This window comes from Corella eumyota, chromosome 2 (genome assembly GCF_963082875.1).
Source record: "Corella eumyota chromosome 2, kaCorEumy4.1, whole genome shotgun sequence".
NCBI classification, from domain to species: domain Eukaryota; kingdom Metazoa; phylum Chordata; class Ascidiacea; order Phlebobranchia; family Corellidae; genus Corella; species Corella eumyota.
Genome location: NC_137491.1, coordinates 8969365 through 8996990, shown reverse-complemented (window position 1 = coordinate 8996990; position 27626 = coordinate 8969365). Strand labels below are relative to the sequence as shown.

At 31.2% G+C, this 27626-nt stretch overlaps 1 protein-coding gene across 1 annotated transcript; it reads right to left on the bottom strand.

Annotated features, from left to right (window-relative positions):
• Positions 1-477: 477 nt before the first annotated feature.
• Positions 478-27624, bottom strand: LOC145741198 (uncharacterized). Its single transcript, XM_082558742.1, is given in 83 exon segments — positions 478-615; positions 696-797; positions 874-966; positions 1284-1449; positions 1530-1609; positions 1685-1844; positions 1920-1999; positions 2074-2236; positions 2308-2387; positions 2463-2615; positions 2700-2792; positions 2957-3110; positions 3291-3355; positions 3553-3693; positions 3776-3865; positions 4189-4344; positions 4426-4518; positions 4687-4840; positions 5021-5085; positions 5283-5423; positions 5506-5595; positions 5918-6073; positions 6155-6247; positions 6414-6567; positions 6748-6812; positions 7010-7150; positions 7233-7322; positions 7646-7801; positions 7883-7975; positions 8142-8295; positions 8476-8540; positions 8738-8878; positions 8961-9050; positions 9374-9529; positions 9611-9703; positions 9879-10032; positions 10213-10277; positions 10475-10615; positions 10698-10787; positions 11111-11266; positions 11348-11440; positions 11616-11769; positions 11950-12014; positions 12212-12352; positions 12435-12524; positions 12848-13003; positions 13085-13177; positions 13345-13498; positions 13679-13743; positions 13942-14082; positions 14165-14254; positions 14579-14734; positions 14816-14908; positions 15076-15229; positions 15410-15474; positions 15673-15813; positions 15896-15985; positions 16309-16464; positions 16546-16638; positions 16807-16960; positions 17139-17203; positions 17381-17521; positions 17603-17692; positions 18016-18181; positions 18361-18425; positions 18617-18767; positions 18900-18979; positions 22707-22826; positions 22908-23000; positions 24307-24421; positions 24521-24600; positions 24729-24888; positions 24965-25044; positions 25154-25316; positions 25424-25503; positions 25700-25874; positions 26001-26080; positions 26202-26364; positions 26446-26525; positions 26742-26901; positions 27042-27121; positions 27241-27397; positions 27565-27624. Coding segments are annotated over 81 exon segments (9426 nt in total). The 5' UTR covers positions 27374-27397; positions 27565-27624; the 3' UTR covers positions 478-615; positions 696-705.
• Between the last annotated feature and the right edge of the window lie 2 nt (positions 27625-27626).

Sequence of the window (27626 nt, the reverse complement as noted above, 5' to 3'; positions counted from 1 at the left end):
CGCCGGCAATTGCAGTTACCCGTGTTAAATCCTATTTACGCAATCGTACTAAAAAAACAGATCAATTCTGTCTAGTAGGGGTAAATTTAGACGCACTTTCTCCCACTTTTAAAGGTCGCTATCCTCAAGTCTTGTCAATATTTTCATTTACAAACTTTTGTCTAAAAACAATCTAATGCTGTAAACTGCATTGTTTTTTTTCTTATAATTTAATTTTCAGTTTGGCTTCTGATAAACATATTGTACTTAATGTTTAATAAACACACTATTTAATAAACATTTATTTTTTTTAAACTGCAAAGTCCTTGCTGCATGTTATTCTTTGGAGATTAGTTAGTTATTTAAAAAGTCTGGCCTAATTATTAAGCTTTTTCGATGTTTGGTGTTACTTTAAATTTCGCCAAAAAAATCTAACGAACTTTGGATTTTAAATATTTAATTTTACCAAAACAGTGCTTAGAAATTAGACTACATGTATACCTCGTATATTTTATTTAAACCAACACCTTTATAAATTACCAAAAATTAAAAAAAATAAATACAATAATTGGAAGTTGAAAATCATTTCTATATAAAAAAAAAGGTTTGCAATATATCCGTTCATAACAAGAAAACCTGAAACAAAATAAAATTAAAAACTAAATTAGATATTGAACCAGTATGCATGTAAGTAAGATAATAAGTTGAATACATACTTTATGCCTTTTAACAGCCTGGTACATTGGAGGGCCAGTCGCATACTTTTAGGTTGGGGTTGAAAGCTGTTCCAGGAGCACATGGCATTATGTACAGGATTCCTAAAAAAAAACATATTACAATAAGGTTCCATATATGCTTGTTACTAATTAAAAGGACGATTTAAAATGCACTAACCAGCGCCACATTGATAGAAATTATCGCAATCTCCAGGCTTTTTAAAGGGGTCTGTCGAAAGTGGTTCACCATTTACGCCTACGCAGAGGTTTTCTAAAAAAAAACATATGTTTAAACCAATGCCATTAAGCCAATACTAGCTAGACATTTTTCTGTCAAAGAAAAAAGAGAGTGAGAAACTGACGTGTGTTTAAAAAAAGTTTGTGTATAGGTTATATTTGGCTCGGTTGCACAGTAGTCCGAGCATAAAAAATTAAATTTTACAATCCAGGCAAATAAAACCACTTGTTTAGTCTTGGTTTTGCATATCAGTTTAATGAAATAAAAATACATTTATTCAACTGTATTGCAACTAATGTGCTATATTAACAAAACACAAAAACTGAAAGTTTGAATTTAAAACGAATTACCATTAATTTCTGGTTGCGGTTGAGTCGGATTAACAGTAACAGGAGGTTCCTGAGTAGCTGTTTCTCCACAACCAAGAACGTTATAAGGCCAATCACAAACTTCAATAACTGGGTTAAAAACTGTTCCAGGAGCACATGGCATGGTGTAACGGTATCCGTTTGAGCACTAAAAATAATTTAAGAATCTAGAAATTTTTTTCATAAGTGTATAATGGTATACAATATATAAGACACTTGGTGGCTTACCTGATAAAAGTTATCACAATCTTCAGGTTTTTCGTAAGGAGGTCCGCTAATGGGATAACCGTTCGAATCCACACAGTCATCTGTAAAACATATTATTTTAACATCATTGTTTTATAGATTTGCTGTGGCATATTATGTCAAACTAAAGTTTTTACCGTGAAAAGAATCAGCTTTGGGTGTTGTAGTTGTTGATATGTTTGTTGTAGTTGTTGCACCACAACCGGGGACATTCCAAGGATGATCACAAACTCCGATGTCTGGGTTAAAAACAGTTTCGGGAGCACATGGCTTCGTGTAACGAATACCACCTCCACACTGTTCATAAATATTTAATTTTACGTAGTCGCATCAAACAGTTAAAGTATACGTTAATAAATTGAGAAGACTTGCCTGATAAAAGTGATCACAATCTTCAGGTTTTTCGTAAGGGGGTCCACTGATTGGATAACCATTCGAATCCACACAATCATCTGTAAAACGAATAATTTCAACACCACAATTTTTAAATTCACTTTACCATATTTAGTCAAACTAAAATAATGACCATCAAAATCATTAGCTGTGGTTGTTGTAAGTGTTGGTAGTTTTGTTGTTGTAATTGTTGCACTACAACCAGGAACATTGTAAGGCCAATCACAAACTCCAATGTTCGGGTTAAATACAGTTCCAGGAGCACATGGCATGGTGTAACGTTCTCCGTTCGAGCACTAAAAATAAATTAATTTTAAGATGTTAAATAGAACAAATTAAGTTAAAAAAGATAAAATAATTAGTCTACCTGATAAAAGTAATCACAATCTCCTGGTTTTTCGTAAGGAGGTCCACTGATAGGATTACCCTCCGAATCCACACAGTCATCTATAAAACAAGTTATTTTCACATTATTTATTAATGGAATTGAGCTTGCAAATTTTTTTAAGCTAAAATAATTACCATTAAAGTCATCAGCTGAGGTTGTTGTAAATGTTGGTATTTTTGTTGTTGTAGTTGTTGCACCACAACCAGGAACATTGTAAAGCCAATCACATACACCGATGTCTGGATTAAATACAGTTCCAGGAGCACATGGCATTGTGTATAAAATACCTAAAAACAATAGAATTATAAAGTGTGTTCGATGCCAAAAAAAGGTATATTTTAGTAGTTAGAATATCAACAAACAGTGCTAACCTGCTCCGCATTGATAAAAGTGTTCACAATCTCCAGGTTTTTCAAATGGATCACCGCTAATTGGATCGCCATTCTCACCCACACACGAAGAAACTACAAAGCAAAAGTAATTGATAATCGAAAGCCATTGCATTTTTTTTTTCAAAAGCACTATTGCAAGCAAACAGATATAACAGATAAGTAGTTTTGTTTAAAAAGTGTTTTAAAAAAACTTTAATAACACAAATTTATTTTTACTTAACATCGAAATATCTTACGATTTCCAGTTAATGGAGTTTCAGTTGTCGTTGCTTGTGTTGTAGTTGTTGCACCACAACCAGGGACATTGTAAGGCCAATCACAAACTCCGATGCTCGGGTTAAATACAGTTCCAGGAGCACATGGCATTGTGTATAAATATCCGTTGGAACACTAGAAGCAAAGCAATCAACAATATGTTTATAATTTAAAGTTTAAATATTCAACAAACCAATTATTTTTTGTTTCAAGTTTTATTCATTTTTTAATATATTGTAATTTGGCGGTAAAAATATCAACGCAGTATATCAATGTAGCCCAAGTTAAAATAATGTAAACTGTTCTACAACATACCTGATAAAAGTGATCGCAATCTCCAGGTTTTTCAAACGGATTGCCAGAGTTGTCTATACATTCGGCTTTGAAAAAATGCAAAATATTTTTAATTTATTACAGCATTTAGCAAAAAAACTTAACCTAGAATGTAAGTGTTAATTCAATGCAATTTTGATGTAAACGTCAATGATTGAAATAAAAAAAAACTACACACCAAAGTAGATAAAATAAACATTGTGTATAATATCTTAATATTTTTTAAATTAAAAAAAAATCTTACGATTAATAGTTGGAGGTGCAGTTGGATCTGGAGGTGAAGTTGCAGCTCCTCCACATCCAGCAACATTGTAAGGCCAATCACAAACTCCGATGGCTGGGTTGTAAGCAGTTCCAGGAGCACATGGCATTATGTACAAAATACCTAAAAACAATTCAATTTTTAATCGTGTTTAATGCCAAAAAAGTATCTGGTGTGTCGTGACGTTTTAATTAACATGACTGACCTGCTCCGCATTGATAAAAGTGGTCACAATCTCCAGGTTTTTCAAATGGAGGAGTACTAATTGGATAACCAGTTGCGTTTAAACATAGGTCTAAAAATATATATACAAATATATAATAAAATGAAATAAACTGCTACTATCATATTTTCTTAAAAGCAAAACAAAATATTTAACCTAGGGCAATTTTCTATTTCCACTGTAACCATATTTAATGTTAAACTAATATAGGTTTGTATTAACAAACGTTACGTAATATTTATGCAAAAATTAAAAAAAACGTTAAACCTAAGTAAGAGGTTGACAAAAATTAAAACGGCCCAACGCATTTTAAACTTAAGCTAAAAACATATTTTCAGAGTAAATTAAAAATAGTTTCAATACACAATGAACTAATGTTAGTGCAATTTTCTTACCATTTGGGTCAGAGGTTGTTGGTGCTGATGTAGTAGTTGTAGAAGCTGATGTTGTAGTTGTTACACCACAACCAGGAACATTGTAAGGCCAATCACAAACTCCGATGTCTGGGTTAAATACAGTTCCAGGAGCACATGGCATTGTATATAAAATACCTAAAATTATTAAAACTTTTAATCGTGTTTAATGTCAAAAAAGTATCTGGTTGTTGTGACGTTTTAATAAACATGACTGACCTGCTCCACATTGATAAAAGTGGTCACAATCTCCAGGTTTTTCAAATGGATCACCGCTAATCGGATCGCCATTTTCACCCACACATGGAGAAGCTACAAAGCAAATGTAATTGATAATCGAAAGCCATTGCATTTATTTTTTTTTTCAAAAGCACTATTGCGAGCAAACAGATATAACAGATAAGTAGTTTTGTTTAAAAAGTGTTTTAAAAAAACTTTAATAACACAAATTTATTTTTACTTAACATCGAAATATCTTACGATTTCCAGTTAATGGAGTTTCAGTTGTTGTTGCTTGTGTTGTAGTTGTTGCACCACAACCAGGGACATTGTAAGGCCAATCACAAACTCCGATGCTCGGGTTAAATACAGTTCCAGGAGCACATGGCATTGTGTATAAATATCCGTTGGAACACTAGAAGCAAAGCAATCAACAATATGTTTATAATTTAAAGTTTAAATATTCAACAAACCAATTATTTTTTGTTTCAAGTTTTATTCATTTTTTAATATATTGTAATTTGGCGGTAAAAATATCAACGCAGTATATCAATGTAGCCCAAGTTAAAATAATGTAAACTGTTCTACAACATACCTGATAAAAGTGATCGCAATCTCCAGGTTTTTCAAACGGATTGCCAGAGTTGTCTATACATTCGGCTTTGAAAAAATGCAAAATATTTTTAATTTATCACAGCATTTAGCAAAAAAACTTAACCTAGAATGTAAGTGTTAATTCAATGCAATTTTGATGTAAACGTCAATGATTGAAATAAAAAAAAACTACACACCAAAATAGATAAAATAAACATTGTTTATAATATCTTAATATTTTTTAAATTAAAAAAAAATCTTACGATTAATAGTTGGAGGTGCAGTTGGATCTGGAGGTGAAGTTGCAGCTCCTCCACATCCAGCAACATTGTAAGGCCAATCACAAACTCCGATGGCTGGGTTGTAAGCAGTTCCAGGAGCACATGGCATTATGTACAAAATACCTAAAAACAATTCAATTTTTAATCGTGTTTAATGCCAAAACAGTATCTGGTGTGTCGTGACGTTTTAATTAACATGACTGACCTGCTCCGCATTGATAAAAGTGGTCACAATCTCCAGGTTTTTCAAATGGAGGAGTACTAATTGGATAACCAGTTGCGTTTAAACATAGGTCTAAAAATATATATACAAATATATAATAAAATGAAATAAACTGCTACTATCATATTTTCTTAAAAGCAAAACAAAATATTTAACTTAGGGCAATTTTCTATTTCCACTGTAACCATATTTAATGTTAAACTAATATAAGTTTGTATTAACAAACGTTACGTAATATTTATGCAAAAATTAAAAAAAACGTTAAACCTAAGTAAGAGGTTGACAAAAATTAAAACGGCCCAACGCATTTTAAACTTAGCTAAAAACATATTTTCAGAGTAAATTAAAAATAGTTTCAAGACACAATGAACTAATGTTAGTGCAATTTTCTTACCATTTGGGTCAGAGGTTGTTGGTGCTGATGTAGTAGTTGTAGAAGCTGATGTTGTAGTTGTTACACCACAACCAGGAACATTGTAAGGCCAATCACAAACTCCGATGTCTGGGTTAAATACAGTTCCAGGAGCACATGGCATTGTATATAAAATACCTAAAATTATTAAAATTTTTAATCGTGTTTAATGTCAAAAAAGTATCTGGTTGTTGTGACGTTTTAATAAACATGACTAACCTGCTCCACATTGATAAAAGTGGTCACAATCTCCAGGTTTTTCAAATGGATCACCGCTAATCGGATCGCCATTTTCACCCACACATGGAGAAGCTACAAAGCAAATGTAATTGATAATCGAAAGCCATTGCATTTATTTTTTTTTCAAAAGCACTATTGCGAGCAAACAGATATAATATTTAGTAGTTTTGTTTAAAAAGTGTTTTAAAAAAACTTTAATAACACAAATTTATTTTTACTTAACATCGAAATATCTTACGATTTCCAGTTAACGGAGTTTCAGTTGTTGTTGCTTGTGTTGTAGTTGTTGCACCACAACCAGGGACATTGTAAGGCCAATCACAAACTCCGATGCTCGGGTTAAATACAGTTCCAGGAGCACATGGCATTGTGTATAAATATCCGTTGGAACACTAGAAGCAAAGCAATCAACAATATGTTTATAATTTAAAGTTTAAATATTCAACAAACCAATTATCTTTTGTTTCAAGTTTTATTCATTTTTTAATATATTGTAATTTGGCGGTAAAAATATCAACGCAGTATATCAATGTAGCCTAAGTTAAAATAATGTAAACTGTTCTACAACATACCTGATAAAAGTGATCGCAATCTCCAGGTTTTTCAAACGGATTGCCAGAGTTGTCTATACATTCGGCTTTGAAAAAATGCAAAATATTTTTAATTTATTACAGCATTTAGCAAAAAAACTTAACCTAGAATGTAAGTGTTAATTCAATGCAATTTTGATGTAAACGTCAATGATTGAAATAAAAAAAAACTACACACCAAAGTAGATAAAATAAACATTGTTTATAATATCTTAATATTTTTTAAATTAAAAAAAAATCTTACGATTAATAGTTGGAGGTGCAGTTGGATCTGGAGGTGAAGTTGCAGCTCCTCCACATCCAGCAACATTGTAAGGCCAATCACAAACTCCGATGGCTGGGTTGTAAGCAGTTCCAGGAGCACATGGCATTATGTACAAAATACCTAAAAACAATTCAATTTTTAATCGTGTTTAATGCCAAAAAAGTATCTGGTGTGTCGTGACGTTTTAATTAACATGACTGACCTGCTCCGCATTGATAAAAGTGGTCACAATCTCCAGGTTTTTCAAATGGAGGAGTACTAATTGGATAACCAGTTGCGTTTAAACATAGGTCTAAAAATATATATACAAATATATAATAAAATGAAATAAACTGCTACTATCATATTTTCTTAAAAGCAAAACAAAATATTTAACTTAGGGCAATTTTCTATTTCCACTGTAACCATATTTAATGTTAAACTAATATAAGTTTGTATTAACAAACGTTACGTAATATTTATGCAAAAATTAAAAAAAACGTTAAACCTAAGTAAGAGGTTGACAAAAATTAAAACGGCCCAACGCATTTTAAACTTAAGCTAAAAACATATTTTCAGAGTAAATTAAAAATAGTTTCAAGACACAATGAACTAATGTTAGTGCAATTTTCTTACCATTTGGGTCAGAGGTTGTTGGTGCTGATGTAGTAGTTGTAGAAGCTGATGTTGTAGTTGTTACACCACAACCAGGAACATTGTAAGGCCAATCACAAACTCCGATGTCTGGGTTAAATACAGTTCCAGGAGCACATGGCATTGTATATAAAATACCTAAAATTATTAAAATTTTTAATCGTGTTTAATGTCAAAAAAGTATCTGGTTGTTGTGACGTTTTAATAAACATGACTGACCTGCTCCACATTGATAAAAGTGGTCACAATCTCCAGGTTTTTCAAATGGATCACCGCTAATCGGATCGCCATTTTCACCCACACATGGAGAAGCTACAAAGCAAATGTAATTGATAATCGAAAGCCATTGCATTTATTTTTTTTTCAAAAGCACTATTGCGAGCAAACAGATATAATAGATAAGTAGTTTTGTTTAAAAAGTGTTTTAAAAAAACTTAAAAACACAAATTTATTTTTACTTAACATCGAAATATCTTACGATTTCCAGTTAATGGAGTTTCAGTTGTTGTTGCTTGTGTTGTAGTTGTTGCACCACAACCAGGGACATTGTAAGGCCAATCACAAACTCCGATGCTCGGGTTAAATACAGTTCCAGGAGCACATGGCATTGTGTATAAATATCCGTTGGAACACTAGAAGCAAAGCAATCAACAATATGTTTATAATTTAAAGTTTAAATATTCAACAAACCAATTATTTTTTGTTTCAAGTTTTATTCATTTTTTAATATATTGTAATTTGGCGGTAAAAATATCAACGCAGTATATCAATGTAGCCCAAGTTAAAATAATGTAAACTGTTCTACAACATACCTGATAAAAGTGATCGCAATCTCCAGGTTTTTCAAACGGATTGCCAGAGTTGTCTATACATTCGGCTTTAAAGAAATGCAAAATATTTTTAATTTATTACAGCATTTAGCAAAAAAACTTAACCTAGAATGTAAGTGTTAATTCAATGCAATTTTGATGTAAACGTAAATGATTGAAATAAAAAAAAACTACACACCAAAGTAGATAAAATAAACATTGTGTATAATATCTTAATATTTTTTAAATTAAAAAAAAATCTTACGATTAATAGTTGGAGGTGCAGTTGGATCTGGAGGTGAAGTTGCAGCTCCTCCACATCCAGCAACATTGTAAGGCCAATCACAAACTCCGATGGCTGGGTTGTAAGCAGTTCCAGGAGCACATGGCATTATGTACAAAATACCTAAAAATAATTCAATTTTTAATCGTGTTTAATGCCAAAAAAGTATCTGGTGTGTCGTGACGTTTTAATTAACATGACTGACCTGCTCCGCATTGATAGAAGTGGTCACAATCTCCAGGTTTTTCAAATGGAGGAGTACTAATTGGATAACCAGTTGCGTTTAAACATAGGTCTAAAAATATATATACAAATATATAATAAAATGAAATAAACTGCTACTATCATATTTTCTTAAAAGCAAAACAAAATATTTAACTTAGGGCAATTTTCTATTTCCACTGTAACCATATTTAATGTTAAACTAATATAAGTTTGTATTAACAAACGTTACGTAATATTTATGCAAAAATTAAAAAAAACGTTAAACCTAAGTAAGAGGTTGACAAAAATTAAAACGGCCCAACGCATTTTAAACTTAAGCTAAAAACATATTTTCAGAGTAAATTAAAAATAGTTTCAAGACACAATGAACTAATGTTAGTGCAATTTTCTTACCATTTGGGTCAGAGGTTGTTGGTGCTGATGTAGTAGTTGTAGAAGCTGATGTTGTAGTTGTTACACCACAACCAGGAACATTGTAAGGCCAATCACAAACTCCGATGTCTGGGCTAAATACAGTTCCAGGAGCACATGGCATTGTATATAAAATACCTAAAATTATTAAAATTTTTAATCGTGTTTAATGTCAAAAAAGTATCTGGTTGTTGTGACGTTTTAATAAACATGACTAACCTGCTCCACATTGATAAAAGTGGTCACAATCTCCAGGTTTTTCAAATGGATCACCGCTAATCGGATCGCCATTTTCACCCACACATGGAGAAGCTACAAAGCAAATGTAATTGATAATCGAAAGCCATTGCATTTATTTTTTTTTCAAAAGCACTATTGCGAGCAAACAGATATAATAGATAAGTAGTTTTGTTTAAAAAGTGTTTTAAAAAAACTTTAATAAAAACTTTAATAACACAAATTTTTACTTAACATCGAAATATCTTACGATTTCCAGTTAATGGAGTTTCAGTTGTTGTTGCTTGTGTTGTAGTTGTTGCACCACAACCAGGGACATTGTAAGGCCAATCACAAACTCCGATGCTCGGGTTAAATACAGTTCCAGAAGCACATGGCATTGTGTATAAATATCCGTTGGAACACTAGAAGCAAAGCAATCAACAATATGTTTATAATTTAAAGTTTAAATATTCAACAAACCAATTATTTTTTGTTTCAAGTTTTATTCATTTTTTAATATATTGTAATTTGGCGGTAAAAATATCAACGCAGTATATCAATGTAGCCCAAGTTAAAATAATGTAAACTGTTCTACAACATACCTGATAAAAGTGATCGCAATCTCCAGGTTTTTCAAACGGATTGCCAGAGTTGTCTATACATTCGGCTTTAAAGAAATGCAAAATATTTTTAATTTATTACAGCATTTAGCAAAAAAACTTAACCTAGAATGTAAGTGTTAATTCAATGCAATTTTGATGTAAACGTCAATGATTGAAATAAAAAAAAACTACACACCAAAGTAGATAAAATAAACATTGTGTATAATATCTTAATATTTTTTAAATTAAAAAAAAATCTTACGATTAATAGTTGGAGGTGCAGTTGGATCTGGAGGTGAAGTTGCAGCTCCTCCACATCCAGCAACATTGTAAGGCCAATCACAAACTCCGATGGCTGGGTTGTAAGCAGTTCCAGGAGCACATGGCATTATGTACAAAATACCTAAAAACAATTCAATTTTTAATCGTGTTTAATGCCAAAAAAGTATCTGGTGTGTCGTGACGTTTTAATTAACATGACTGACCTGCTCCGCATTGATAAAAGTGGTCACAATCTCCAGGTTTTTCAAATGGAGGAGTACTAATTGGATAACCAGTTGCGTTTAAACATAGGTCTAAAAATATATATACAAATATATAATAAAATGAAATAAACTGCTACTATCATATTTTCTTTAAAGCAAAACAAAATATTTAACCTAGGGCAATTTTCTATTTCCACTGTAACCATATTTAATGTTAAACTAATATAGGTTTGTATTAACAAACGTTACGTAATATTTATGCAAAATTTAAAAAAAACGTTAAACCTAAGTAAGAGGTTGACAAAAATTAAAACGGCCCAACGCATTTTAAACTTAAGCTAAAAACATATTTTCAGAGTAAATTAAAAATAGTTTCAAGACACAATGAACTAATGTTAGTGCAATTTTCTTACCATTTGGGTCAGAGGTTGTTGGTGCTGATGTAGTAGTTGTAGAAGCTGATGTTGTAGTTGTTACACCACAACCAGGAACATTGTAAGGCCAATCACAAACTCCGATGTCTGGGTTAAATACAGTTCCAGGAGCACATGGCATTGTATATAAAATACCTAAAATTATTAAAACTTTTAATCGTGTTTAATGTCAAAAAAGTATCTGGTTGTTGTGACGTTTTAATAAACATGACTGACCTGCTCCACATTGATAAAAGTGGTCACAATCTCCAGGTTTTTCAAATGGATCACCGCTAATCGGATCGCCATTTTCACCCACACATGGAGAAGCTACAAAGCAAATGTAATTGATAATCGAAAGCCATTGCATTTATTTTTTTTTCAAAAGCACTATTGCGAGCAAACAGATATAATAGATAAGTAGTTTTGTTTAAAAAGTGTTTTAAAAAAACTTTAATAAAAACTTTAATAACACAAATTTTTACTTAACATCGAAATATCTTACGATTTCCAGTTAATGGAGTTTCAGTTGTTGTTGCTTGTGTTGTAGTTGTTGCACCACAACCAGGGACATTGTAAGGCCAATCACAAACTCCGATGCTCGGGTTAAATACAGTTCCAGGAGCACATGGCATTGTGTATAAATATCCGTTGGAACACTAGAAGCAAAGCAATCAACAATATGTTTATAATTTAAAGTTTAAATATTCAACAAACCAATTATTTTTTGTTTCAAGTTTTATTCATTTTTTAATATATTGTAATTTGGCGGTAAAAATATCAACGCAGTATATCAATGTAGCCCAAGTTAAAATAATGTAAACTGTTCTACAACATACCTGATAAAAGTGATCGCAATCTCCAGGTTTTTCAAACGGATTGCCAGAGTTGTCTATACATTCGGCTTTAAAGAAATGCAAAATATTTTTAATTTATTACAGCATTTAGCAAAAAAACTTAACCTAGAATGTAAGTGTTAATTCAATGCAATTTTGATGTAAACGTCAATGATTGAAATAAAAAAAAACTACACACCAAAGTAGATAAAATAAACATTGTGTATAATATCTTAATATTTTTTAAATTAAAAAAAAATCTTACGATTAATAGTTGGAGGTGCAGTTGGATCTGGAGGTGAAGTTGCAGCTCCTCCACATCCAGCAACATTGTAAGGCCAATCACAAACTCCGATGGCTGGGTTGTAAGCAGTTCCAGGAGCACATGGCATTATGTACAAAATACCTAAAAACAATTCAATTTTTAATCGTGTTTAATGCCAAAAAAGTATCTGGTGTGTCGTGACGTTTTAATTAACATGACTGACCTGCTCCGCATTGATAAAAGTGGTCACAATCTCCAGGTTTTTCAAATGGAGGAGTACTAATTGGATAACCAGTTGCGTTTAAACATAGGTCTAAAAATATATATACAAATATATAATAAAATGAAATAAACTGCTACTATCATATTTTCTTTAAAGCAAAACAAAATATTTAACCTAGGGCAATTTTCTATTTCCACTGTAACCATATTTAATGTTAAACTAATATAGGTTTGTATTAACAAACGTTACGTAATATTTATGCAAAAATTAAAAAAAACGTTAAACCTAAGTAAGAGGTTGACAAAAATTAAAACGGCCCAACGCATTTTAAACTTAAGCTAAAAACATATTTTCAGAGTAAATTAAAAATAGTTTCAAGACACAATGAACTAATGTTAGTGCAATTTTCTTACCATTTGGGTCAGAGGTTGTTGGTGCTGATGTAGTAGTTGTAGAAGCTGATGTTGTAGTTGTTACACCACAACCAGGAACATTGTAAGGCCAATCACAAACTCCGATGTCTGGGTTAAATACAGTTCCAGGAGCACATGGCATTGTATATAAAATACCTAAAATTATTAAAATTTTTAATCGTGTTTAATGTCAAAAAAGTATCTGGTTGTTGTGACGTTTTAATAAACATGACTAACCTGCTCCACATTGATAAAAGTGGTCACAATCTCCAGGTTTTTCAAATGGATCACCGCTAATCGGATCGCCATTTTCTCCCACACATGGAGAAGCTACAAAGCAAATGTAATTGATAATCGAAAGCCATTGCATTTATTTTTTTTTCAAAAGAACTATTGCGAGCAAACAGATATAACAGATAAGTAGTTTTGTTTAAAAAGTGTTTTAAAAAAACTTTAATAACACAAATTTATTTTTACTTAACATCGAAATATCTTACGATTTCCAGTTAATGGAGTTTCAGTTGTTGTTGCTTGTGTTGTAGTTGTTGCACCACAACCAGGAACATTGTAAGGCCAATCACAAACTCCGATGCTCGGGTTAAATACAGTTCCAGGAGCACATGGCATTGTGTATAAATATCCGTTGGAACACTAGAAGCAAAGCAATCAACAATATGTTTATAATTTAAAGTTTAAATATTCAACAAACCAATTATTTTTTGTTTCAAGTTTTATTCATTTTTTAATATATTGTAATTTGGCGGTAAAAATATCAACGCAGTATATCAATGTAGCCCAAGTTAAAATAATGTAAACTGTTCTACAACATACCTGATAAAAGTGATCGCAATCTCCAGGTTTTTCAAACGGATTGCCAGAGTTGTCTATACATTCGGCTTTAAAGAAATGCAAAATATTTTTAATTTATTACAGCATTTAGCAAAAAAACTTAACCTAGAATGTAAGTGTTAATTCAATGCAATTTTGATGTAAACGTCAATGATTGAAATAAAAAAAAACTACACACCAAAGTAGATAAAATAAACATTGTGTATAATATCTTAATATTTTTTAAATTAAAAAAAAAATCTTACGATTAATAGTTGGAGGTGCAGTTGGATCTGGAGGTAAAGTTGCAGCTCCTCCACATCCAGCAACATTGTAAGGCCAATCACAAACTCCAATGGCTGGGTTGTAAGCAGTTCCAGGAGCACATGGCATTATGTACAAAATACCTAAAAACAATTCAATTTTTAATCGTATTTAATGCCAAAAAAGTATCTGGTGTGTCGTGACGTTTTAATTAACATGACTGACCTGCTCCGCATTGATAAAAGTGGTCACAATCTCCAGGTTTTTCAAATGGAGGAGTACTAATTGGATAACCAGTTGCGTTTAAACATAGGTCTAAAAATATATATACAAATATATAATAAAATGAAATAAACTGCTACTATCATATTTTCTTAAAAGCAAAACAAAATATTTAACTTAGGGCAATTTTCTATTTCCACTGTAACCATATTTAATGTTAAACTAATATAAGTTTGTATTAACAAACGTTACGTAATATTTATGCAAAAATTAAAAAAAAACGTTAAACCTAAGTAAGAGGTTGACAAAAATTAAAACGGCCCAACGCATTTTAAACTTAAGCTAAAAACATATTTTCAGAGTAAATTAAAAATAGTTTCAAGACACAATGAACTAATGTTAGTGCAATTTTCTTACCATTTGGGTCAGAGGTTGTTGGTGCTGATGTAGTAGTTGTAGAAGCTGATGTTGTAGTTGTTACACCACAACCAGGAACATTGTAAGGCCAATCACAAACTCCGATGTCTGGGTTAAATACAGTTCCAGGAGCACATGGCATTGTATATAAAATACCTAAAATTATTAAAATTTTTAATCGTGTTTAATGTCAAAAAAGTATCTGGTTGTTGTGACGTTTTAATAAACATGACTAACCTGCTCCACATTGATAAAAGTGGTCACAATCTCCAGGTTTTTCAAATGGATCACCGCTAATCGGATCGCCATTTTCACCCACACATGGAGAAGCTACAAAGCAAATGTAATTGATAATCGAAAGCCATTGCATTTATTTTTTTTTCAAAAGCACTATTGCGAGCAAACAGATATAATAGATAAGTAGTTTTGTTTAAAAAGTGTTTTAAAAAAACTTTAATAACACAAATTTATTTTTACTTAACATCGAAATATCTTACGATTTCCAGTTAATGGAGTTTCAGTTGTTGTTGCTTGTGTTGTAGTTGTTGCACCACAACCAGGGACATTGTAAGGCCAATCACAAACTCCGATGCTCGGGTTAAATACAGTTCCAGGAGCACATGGCATTGTGTATAAATATCCGTTGGAACACTAGAAGCAAAGCAATCAACAATATGTTTATAATTTAAAGTTTAAATATTCAACAAACCAATTATTTTTTGTTTCAAGTTTTATTCATTTTTTAATATATTGTAATTTGGCGGTAAAAATATCAACGCAGTATATCAATGTAGCCCAAGTTAAAATAATGTAAACTGTTCTACAACATACCTGATAAAAGTGATCGCAATCTCCAGGTTTTTCAAACGGATTGCCAGAGTTGTCTATACATTCGGCTTTAAAGAAATGCAAAATATTTTTAATTTATTACAGCATTTAGCAAAAAAACTTAACCTAGAATGTAAGTGTTAATTCAATGCAATTTTGATGTAAACGTCAATGATTGAAATAAAAAAAAACTACACACCAAAGTAGATAAAATAAACATTGTGTATAATATCTTAATATTTTTTAAATTAAAAAAAAAATCTTACGATTAATAGTTGGAGGTGCAGTTGGATCTGGAGGTGAAGTTGCAGCTCCTCCACATCCAGCAACATTGTAAGGCCAATCACAAACTCCGATGGCTGGGTTGTAAGCAGTTCCAGGAGCACATGGCATTATGTACAAAATACCTAAAAACAATTCAATTTTTAATCGTGTTTAATGCCAAAAAAGTATCTGGTGTGTCGTGACGTTTTAATTAACATGACTGACCTGCTCCGCATTGATAAAAGTGGTCACAATCTCCAGGTTTTTCAAATGGAGGAGTACTAATTGGATAACCAGTTGCGTTTAAACATAGGTCTAAAAATACATATACAAATATATAATAAAGTGAAATAAACTGCTACTATCATATTTTCTTAAAAGCAAAACAAAATATTTAACTTAGGGCAATTTTCTATTTCTACTGTAACCATATTTAATGTTAAACTAATATATGTTTGTATTAACAATCGTTACGTAATATTTATGCAAAAATTAAAAAAAACGTTAAACCTAAGTAAGAGGTTGACAAAAATTAAAACGGCCCAACGCATTTTAAACTTAAGCTAAAAACATATTTTCAGAGTAAATTAAAAATAGTTTCAAGACACAATGAACTAATGTTAGTGCAATTTTCTTACCATTTGGGTCAGAGGTTGTTGGTGCTGATGTAGTAGTTGTAGAAGCTGATGTTGTAGTTGTTACACCACAACCAGGAACATTGTAAGGCCAATCACAAACTCCGATGTCTGGGTTAAATACAGTTCCAGGAGCACATGGCATTGTATATAAAATACCTAAAATTATTAAAATTTTTAATCGTGTTTAATGTCAAAAAAGTATCTGGTTGTTGTGACGTTTTAATAAACATGACTGACCTGCTCCGCATTGATAAAAGTGGTCACAATCTCCAGGTTTCTCAAATGGATCACCGCTAATCGGATCGCCATTTTCACCCACACATGGAGAAGCTACAAAGCAAATGTAATTGATAATCGAAAGCCATTGCATTTATTTTTTTTTTCAAAAGCACTATTGCGAGCAAACAGATATAATAGATAAGTAGTTTTGTTTAAAAAGTGTTTTAAAAAAACTTTAATAACACAAATTTATTTTTACTTAACATCGAAATATCTTACGATTTCCAGTTAATGGAGTTTCAGTTGTTGTTGCTTGTGTTGTAGTTGTTGCACCACAACCAGGGACATTGTAAGGCCAATCACAAACTCCGATGCTCGGATTAAATACAGTTCCAGGAGCACATGGCATTGTGTATAAATATCCGTTGGAACACTAGAAGCAATCAACAATATGTTTATAATTTAATGTTTAAATATTCAGCAAATAATCTATTTTTTATGTCAAGTTTTAAACATTTTTTAAATATATCGTAATGTTAGCGGTAAAAAATATCAACGTAGTATATCAATGTAGCCTAAGTCAAAATAATGTAAACTGTTTTACAACATACTTGATAAAAGTGATCGCAATCTCCAGGTTTTTCAAACGGATTGCCAGAATTGTCTATACATTCGGCTTTAAAATTATGCAAAATAATTTTAATTTATGACAGCAATTAGCAAAATAACTTAACCTAGAATGTAATTTTGATCTAAACGAATGATTTTAATTAACAAAACTACACAACAATGTAGATAAAATAAACATTGTGTATATTATTCTAATATTTTTAAAATTAAAAAAAAATCTTACGATTAATAGTTGGAGGTACAGTTGGATCTGGAAGTGAAGTTGCAGCTCCTCCACATCCAGCAACATTGTAAGGCCAATCACAAACTCCGATGGCTGGGTTGTAAGCAGTTCCAGGAGCACATGGCATAATGTACAAAATACCTAAAAACAATTCAATTTTTAATCGTGTTTAATGCCAAAAAATTATCTGGTTGTCGTGACGTTTTAATTATCATGACTGACCTGCTCCGCATTGATAAAAGTGGTCACAATCTCCAGGTTTTTCAAATGGAGGAGTACTAATTGGATAACCAGTTGCGTTTAAACATAGGTCTAAAAATACATATACAAATATATAATAAAGTGAAATAAACTGCTACTATCATATTTTCTTAAAAGCAAAACAAAATATTTAACTTAGGGCAATTTTCTTCTTCTACTGTAACCATATTTAATGTTAAATTAATATATGTTTGTATTAACAATCGTTACGTAATATTTATGCAAAAATTAAAAAAAACGTTAAACCTAAGTAAGAGGTTGACAAAAATTAAAACGGCCCAACGCATTTTGAACTTAAGCTAAAAACATATTTTCAGAGTAAATTAAAAATAGTTTCAAGACACGATGAACTAATGTTAGTGCAATTTTCTTACCATTTGGGTCAGAGGTTGTTGGTGCTGATGTAGTAGTTGTAGAAGCTGATGTTGTAGTTGTTACACCACAACCAGGAACATTGTAAGGCCAATCACAAACTCCGATGTCTGGGTTAAATACAGTTCCAGGAGCACATGGCATTGTGTATAAATATCCGTTGGAACACTAGAAGCAATCAACAATATGTTTATAATTTAAAGTTTGAATATTCAACAAAAATTATTTTTTGTTTCAAGTTTTAAACATTTTTTAAATATATTGTAATGTTGGCGGTGAAAATTTTAACGCAGTATATTAATGTATGTTGCCTAAGTTAAAATAATGTAAACTGTTTTACAACATACCTGATAAAAGTGATCGCAATCTCCAGGTTTTTCAAACGGATTGCCATTGTTGTCAATACATTCAGCTTTGAAGAAATGCAAAATATTTTTAATTTATTACAGCTATTAGCAAAATAACTTAACCCAGAATGTAATTGTTAATTCAATGCAATTTTTGTGTAAATATTTTTTAGTGAACAAAACTACACAACAAAGCAAATAAAATAAACATTGTGTTTATTTTTTGATATTTTTAATAGCACAAAAAAAAACTTACGATCAACAGTTGGAGGTACAATTGGATCTGGAGGTGAAGTTGCAGCTCCTCCACATCCAGCAACATTGTAAGGCCAATCACAAACTCCGATGGCTGGGTTGTAGGCAGTTCCAGGAGCACACGGCATGGTGTAAAGATAGCCGTTGGAACACTAAATTAAAATCAAAAAATTAGCATGCAGTATTTGTTACAATGCTAAACTATTAGGCCTAAATATTTTGTATCTTGTTTTGAAGTAGATAAATAACTGCGATCTTACGTGTGCTAATATTACACATTTTACCTGGTAGAAATGATCGCAATCGTTTGGTTTTTCAAAAGGATCTCCGCTTAATGGTCTTCCACTCGAATCAAAACACCGGTCTAAATTTTAAATAGAAAAATTAATCAGAACGTTAAAATTTTTTTTTTGTTTTTTAAAAATACTTACGATCTAACTGTCCACCATGACTTGTTAAAAAGCGAGAAATCTGGACAAAACGTTTATTATTAGTAAGGCATTGAGGTTGTTAAATAATTAATTTAATTTAATTACTTACTTGTTCTTCTGAACTTTTGTCTTTGACTGGTACCGCAAAGCTGATGCCCGCCACCAAGGCGATAATTGCAATAACTTTTTTCATTTGTTTTTGCAAGCTTCTTTTTCTTCTTTTCTTTCTTAGTTTGAAGTTCGTATAATGATTTTATATTCAATTTGCCTGGCGTTTTATAGCCAACTTGATTGTTGACTTTGCAGTTGGGTAATGTCATTTTGATAAAACCCTCGACCGGGAAAGTTTTTCGGTATTTGCATTTCTTGTAAGTGTCCTCAAAAGTAGCAAGTTTGACGAATTGTCTGTTCGTGGAAATTTTTCCGTCTGTTGTTTTCTAAGCTAATTAATACCAATTAAAAGTTGCTTAATTGTTGATTTAAATATCTGTCTAGTCATATTTGCCATTACAAAAATATGAAAAATATACAACTATAGTGTCTTGTTTAGCAAAAAAATTTAAGTGCAAAAATCCTAAAAACATAAAACATTTCAAAACGCTTTGCGTACCAGTAATTTAAATAAGATTTTTGCATTAAAATAATTAAAAACAAAGTGCAATCATATACAATATTAAACTAAAGGAAGCTATATTACAAAACAAATACAACTTAATGATGTGCAAACAAATTAAGGAAACTTGGTTAACCAGATAAGTAAAGAGAATTGACGATTTTGCAATCTATTTAAATAAGTAGTCGGAACTAATGTTAAATTAATTATAATCAATTGTTTTTCTAAATTATATTTTTAAGACTTAGAATAAACTTTACAAAAGTTCAACTTCCGGATTATAGATAGGCGTGCTTCATCGTAAACTAATGAATATTGGTTTTCGCACTTAACTATCTTTTTATAGATTGGTTATCATTGATATATGTACGTGTCAAACAAAATTTAAAGTAGGTCAAATAAAAATGCAACGTTGTTCATAAAAAAGCGTTTTGCTCATAGTGATATATCAGACCAAATAGTTGCTAGTTATTAAATGTACATTGAAAACACAATAGTATTATTAACTGCTTTAATCTTATGATAAAATTAGTGCACCAAACCGAACGCATGAAAATACATAATTAAGTTTATAGACGGTGCGAACCATATATGGAAAATGTAATATCTATCTTGTGTATGGTGTTTCGCAATACTTAACCTACAAAAGTTTCGTAATAACCATTCCACGTTAAGGTACTTATATAAGGCATCAGAATTTTAAATTATGTTTTGCATAAACATCTTGAACTACATATGAACCTTACAAGATGTCGTTAATTACCTTTTGATTACATATTTTAAAATATATAAGTGTTTAAATTGAATTGCTCGGTTATTTATGGAAACTCATTATCTACCAAGCCTTTTGACCTTAACACCACTAACACTTAGTTAAATACAAAATTATAATTTCGTAATAAAGAACAACCTTTGATCAAAACGAAGAAATATAAAATTTACCTTTTTTAATTTCTAGGAATACTCATGTCAAGGGCTATATGAAAATATACATCTGCTATCTGCATAAACATAACTTACAATTGATAAGTAGTGTTTCAATGTTTATACTAAGACTCTTATAACTAACTTACAAATAATATATTTTCCATTTAAACATAACTAAAAGCAAATGCTGGAACCGCAATAAAAGTCTACTAATTTACTTACTTAAAAGAACGTAAAGTCGTAATCTGAAAATGTAATGTAAAGGTTTACTGATAAGACTGTAAAACAGTGTATAAACACAAGCTTCTACAAAATTAAACACAGTTAAATGCCTTTAAAGCACTCACATACATAGTTAGGCTCTTTAGGCAAAGAAACATTTTGTTTTTTTTACGTTTTTTTTTACTTAAACGTAGCCTTGTAATAGGTGAATATAATTGGCTTAGGCTAAGTGTACATAAAGATTTTTTGATAATCAAATTTTTAAAACTTCCTTTGCGTAAATTATTTAAGACTAAAGTTTAAAATTTAAATTTTTTCCAACAAAAACATTACCTTTAGCTAGTGCATATATAAGTTTAGCTTGGTATAAAAGCTTTATATTAATTAAGGGCTTATAAATGTTCTGCTTTATATCAAATCTGTTAATAAATCAATCAACACATATGTCACAACAGTAAGTTTATAGCATAATTTAAATTTGAGCGCACAGTACAATTATATAAAAACAGAACAGCATTTAAAGATAATAAATGTCACAATAAAGCTTATATTTAAATTTTTTATGCGTTATGGAGAAAAATGGTTGTTTATGTGGTTATAGATAACCACGCAGAATCGTGCAAAGGGTTCAAGTACAAATAGTCTGTAGATTCAGGATATTAGGTCACAATTAATCGCTTCAAAGTGGAAAAAAATACCCGTTACGCAGTGGGTTAAAAGATGCGCTTTATTTTCTGGCATATTTTTATTAACGCTCGAGCAATTAATGGAAACTAAATTAAAATCATTAAAATTTTAATTAATTAAATGTTATAACCTAACCTTTAATGTTAATAAATTAAAGTAATAATTATGTTTTAACAAATCGAACTATTTTTTAAAAGGCAATGAAAAATACCCCAGCAGACAGGGCGCATCTTTCAACCCACTTCGAAGTGGTTAATGGGTTATTTTTTTCATAACAAGCCATCATTCGTTAACTAAATTGCTAAATTTAACAAAATGCAATCTGTACAACGTAAAAAGTCATATAATTAACATTAAATTTTTAAATTTAATGCTGTCAACATCGTAAATTACATAATAGAAAAAAATAAGCACTTATTGCCTAAACTCACTTATTCTATTAACATCAGCAAAACTGTCTTATCTAATTTTTTGCATCAGTTTAGATATATATGAGAGCGAAAATAAATGTATTAATAAGACGTTTTGCGTTTTTTTTTGCCTTAACGTAGCTTGAAAACGCATACGAATAGCAACAACGCTTTTAGTTGACCTATTTTATTTTTTTGTAAACAGATTTTTTTGCAAACCTTTATGAAAAGGGGTTAATATACCTTTTTGATATTAGTTATCTTTACCCGAACTTGTCTTCAATAAATATTTAAACAGTTTTAAAAACAATTTTAGCGCATTTTTACGAACATGAAAACATAACTTTTAACTAGTGAATATATAAGTTTAGCTTGGTATATAAGCTTTTTTGGATTAAAGGCATTCGCAAATTGCCATTCTACTTAAAATAGTATCTGTTTATAAATCAAGCCACACATATATATCACCACAAAAGTAAGTTTATAGCATAAATAAGTTAAAGCTCACAGTACAATTATACAAAAACAAAACAGAAATTAATGAAACAATTAAATGTATTTTTCTTAATCGTTTACTGCTGATGGGGTTGAACAATAAGTTATAGATATTGAGCAAGTAAATTAATAGAAAATAAATAGTTCATTTACAAATTAAAAGAATTTTTATATCACAAAAATAAATTCGAAAACAAAAATGAAAATGGTGTTTTATGAACTTGTGAGGGGTATTAATGATGCCTGCAAATAAAATAAATATTTTTAATATGTTTATTATATTTATGTATATATAATTTATTTAACGAAAAAAAAGTATATTACTTACTTTGATTTAACAGCCTGGGACATTGTAGGCCCAGTCGCAAACGCTCAATGCTGGATTAAATACAGTTCCGGGAGCGCATGGCATTGTGTACAAAATACCTAAAAACAACGAGAATATTAAGAATGTTCAATGAAATATATATTTCTGGTACAAATTTTATTTTAATAAACAAGAATTACCTGCTCCACATTGGTAGAAGTGACCACAATCTCCAGGTTTTTCTAAAGGTCCAGTTGAAATAGGTCCTCCATTTGCATCTTTACATGTTGGAACTACAAATAAAAAAAACAAAAATAAAATAAAATGAAAAAAAGTTTTTTTGTAAGTAAGTAGGTAGAAGAAGAAAAAAAGAAGTGTGAAATGTTAGATCGTAGGACCGTTGTTAGAATCTTTGCATGTTGCAGAACATTGGAATCGAATTTTGTAATCAAGGCAAGCATATCCACTGGTTTGATCACGGTTTTCACAAACCAAACCAGTCTCTTTTGAGCAAGTCTAAAAATAAATTAAAAACACATCAATAACATAAATAATTACATTATAATAAAATCAAATATATTAAGTCAGTTGCAAGCAAGTTTAAATATATATAAAAAATCTAATAGCTTTTAGTAAAAACTGTTTATTGTGTAGAATACGCCAAAAGTTATAATAAAATATTTTATTATATTCTGGGTAAAAACATACCATTATATCTCCACTGGTTAACCAACTGTCCCCATTTGCTGCGCATGCGCACTGAACATCAGTGATGACTTGTTCGTTTGTAAAACAAATATCACCAAAAAGATCGGTGATTTTTTTAATGGTTTCACGGTCGCCCGAACTTAATTCAGTACTGGGATGATGTGTGTTGTACCATGTGCTCCACTGTGGTGTACATTCTTGGTCGTCATTCTCTAAATAAAAGTTCGATATTCAATAAAACTTACAAGACGAATCGTTGTAGAGATGATTTTCTGACAAACTATGGCAAAGAATTATTATAATAAAACTTCATAAGTGTTTCATATAAAACCTTTGATGTTTTATGACTTAAAATAAATATCACAGATATGGTTCATAATATATTAGAAAATCTGAAAATTGAATATAAAAAACAATGTATAACTTCAGTGCATGACAAATAGTGCTTTTTAACATGCATGCTTTCTAACATAAAATTAAATCTAGCTGTGCAAATTAGACATGCTGCGTACTACGGATATTTACTGATTTAAACCAGCACAAATTATATTTTAGATGAAACAAGAAGCAGTTTTTGTTTTAGACTTTAACTACCTTTAATAGCTTTCCATTTATCCATGGCATGCTGTCAGCTCTTGCTTAACTTGAACAGATTATCCAAGGCTGCTGAAACCATTCCAAAAAAAGAAAAAAGGCAAAGAGCAAGAAAGTAAATTATTAAGACATGTTCGATAAAACAGCTATAAGAACGAAAGGTGTTGTATACTAGTATACTGGCAACAAAAGAAAGTTCAAAAAGTTGCTAAAATAAAGTTTTAGAGACATGCACAAATAAAGTCTAAAGGTAACAAAACTAGGCACGTTGGTAAGAAAGTTCTCTATTTAACCTACCAGGTGGTGGCGCATAACAAGATGGTACATTCCAAGGGTGATCACAAACTCCAATGGCTGGACTAAAAACGGTGGCTGGAGCACAAGGCATGGTGTAAAGATAACCGTTTGAACACTGTTAATTGCATTTAATAATGTAAGTCAATTTTCATTTACACACATTAATGTAAAAAGAGTTATAATTATAGGCAAAACTATATTCAAAAAAAATTACCTGGTAAAAGTGGTCACAATCGCCTGGTTTTTCAAACGGAGATCCGCTAACTGGATTGCCATTTGCATCCTCGCATTGGGCTAAAAAGCAAATTCATTAAATTTACTTTAATACGACAAACGTGTACGTTCCTATTTAAAAAAAAACTGTCAACCTACAACAGTTGGATAAGAGAGATGGTAATATTTAAATGGCTGTTAATACTTACGATCTAATTTTGCTGGTGGGATGGTGGGTGGAACAGTCGTAGTTGGTGGCACAGTTCCTCCACATCCAGGAACATTAACGGGATGATCGCAAACTCCAATAGCTGGGTTGAAAACAGTTTCAGGAGCACATGGCATGGTGTAGCGATATCCGTTTGAGCACTAAAGATAAATTAAGAAGAATTTAAATAACCTCTTCAAAACTATAAAATGTTATAACAGACACTTGGTAGCTTACCTGATAAAAGTGGTCACAATCTCCAGGTTTTTCAAATGGAGCTCCGCTGATCGGGTTTCCATTTGCATCGATACAATCATCTGAGATGGCAATACAAAAAATTAGTTAGCAAAAAATAAATTAAAGGTAGCCTATGTATGACTAACATGTATATTTTTTATACTCTTAAATTTAATTTCCAAAACTTACCATCAAAACTTGGGGGTGTTGGTGGGTCAGTAGGAGGATCCGTTGGAGGAGGTACAGTTCCTCCACATCCAAGCACATTTTCGGGATGATCGCAAACTCCAATAGCTGGGTTGAAAACTGTTCCGGGAGCACATGGCATGATGTGAAGATATCCATTGGAGCACTATATTTAAAATCATTTTTTTAAAGTTGGTTTTGGCAACAGTTAAATATTAAAATAATATTTTTTAACCCATACTTGATTGCTTTGTTATACCTATTGATGTTTACCTGATAAAAGTGTTCACAATCTCCAGGTTTTTCAAACGGATCACCGCTAATTGGGTTTCCAGCATTGTTCAAACACAAATCTAAAATTATTTACAAATATTAAAAACTGATTTGTTAAATAACATTTATACCAGATACTACGATTTTTAATAAACGAAGATTAGCTTTTCTTATTTTTATAAATATGCCATAATAAAATAACACACAATTTGTTGCTAGAACTATATTAAATATTGTATTTTTTTGTTTATTTATTTAATAAGAAACAAACTTTACCATCAAATGGAAGAGTTGTAAGGGGAGGTTGCGTAGTTGGATCAACACCTGATCCACCTGATGGATCGGTTCCTCCACATCCAGGAACATTTCTTGGCCAATCACAAACTCCAATAGCTGGGTTAAAAACAGTTCCGGGAGCACATGGCATGGTGTGAAGATATCCGTTAGAGCACTAAATTTATATAAAATTGTTAATTTAAGAAATAAGTATTTTTATTACGTAGACATGTCGCTGTAACGCTTTGTATATGTCTAAAGTCATGTGTGTATTTATGTTAATATAAAAAAACATCATTACATGATAAAAGTGATCACAATCGCCTGGTTTTTCAAATGGATCACCGCTAACTGGATTTCCATTAGCGTCCAAACATTCAGCTACAAATAACAAAAAAGATTACTAAAAAGTCATTTCTTATAGCCCGTGTAAGAAAAATTTCAGTTGCGGTAATTTATTTCACAATTTCATTATTTTCGTAAAAGTTGTTTTACAAATTACCATCAAATATAGGAGGTGTAACAGGAGAAAGTGTAGTTGTTTCAGCACCAGATCCGGTTACGGCACACCCAGGAACATTGTGAGGCCAGTCACAGACTCCAATAGCTGGGTTAAAAGCAGTTCCATCAGCACATGGCATGTCATGAAGATATCCGTTCGAACACTAAGTGAAAAATAACGTTAAAAATTGACAATAAGGAATATTTCTTTGTATTGATAGAAATATAATAGAGACGCCATTAACCTGATAGAAATTGTCGCAATCTCCTGGTTTTTCAAATGGATCGCCGCTAACCGGATTACCCGCATTATCCACACACAAATCTGTGAATAAAAAAGAATAAAAGTGTAAATTTTAATTATAAAGATGTGTCAATAACATTTGAAACCTTACTTGAAAAATATTCAGGCATTTATATAACAGTAAAAATCTTTATGATCGTTTTAATATATATATATTTTGGGGTGCTGCTGTACCATATTAACTAACTCTACTATAGTCGTATTTTAAATTAATTATGAAACAATGTAAATGCTTACCATCGAATGGTGGAACAGTCACATCTGGTGTTGTTATTGGTGCAGGGGTTGTTGAAGGTCCACAGCCGGGAACATTTCTTGGCCAATCACAAACCGAAATAGCTGGGTTAAAAACTGTACCGTCGGCACAAGGCATGATGTGAAGATAGCCGTTAGAGCACTAAAAAACAAGAAAATATTGAAATTGTTATTTTATTAATATATTTGTTACTTTTGTCAAACAAAAGTATTTTCAGAATGTTTAATACAAATACATGCATAAACACAATAATAATTGATATTTTTTTTAATGTCTTTTACTTGGTAAAAATGATCACAATCTCCAGGTTTTTCAAACGGGCCACTGCTAAAAGGGTTTCCGGCGTTGTCCAAACACAAATCTGGTTAGAAAAAATGGATTCTTACAATTTAGTTTTTCCTTGGTTATGCGTATGTTTACTTTATGCAAACCGAAAAGCAGTGCGTTAGCGCTGGTAAATAAAAATAAAAATTAATTTACCGTCAAAGGGTTCGGCGGTTGTGGTAGTTGTGGGTTCTGGTGTCGTAGTGGTTGGACCACATCCTGGAACTTTATGTGGCCAATCACAGACTCCGATAGCTGGATTAAAGGCGGTTCCATCAGCACAGGGCATTGTATGTAAATAACCGTTGGAACACTGGACAATTAAAAATTTATTATATTTAAAGTTAGAAAATTTAGAAAATTATTTTTTCTACAGGTTTATCTGTAGAAAAATCAGTTTTAACAAACTTAATCCTAGATTTGCGGTAAATAAAAGATATTTAAGTATGTTATAATAATGTAATCAGACTAATCCAATACCTGATAAAAGTGGTCGCAATCACCAGGTTTTTCAAATGGATCTCCGCTTTGTGGATTTCCAG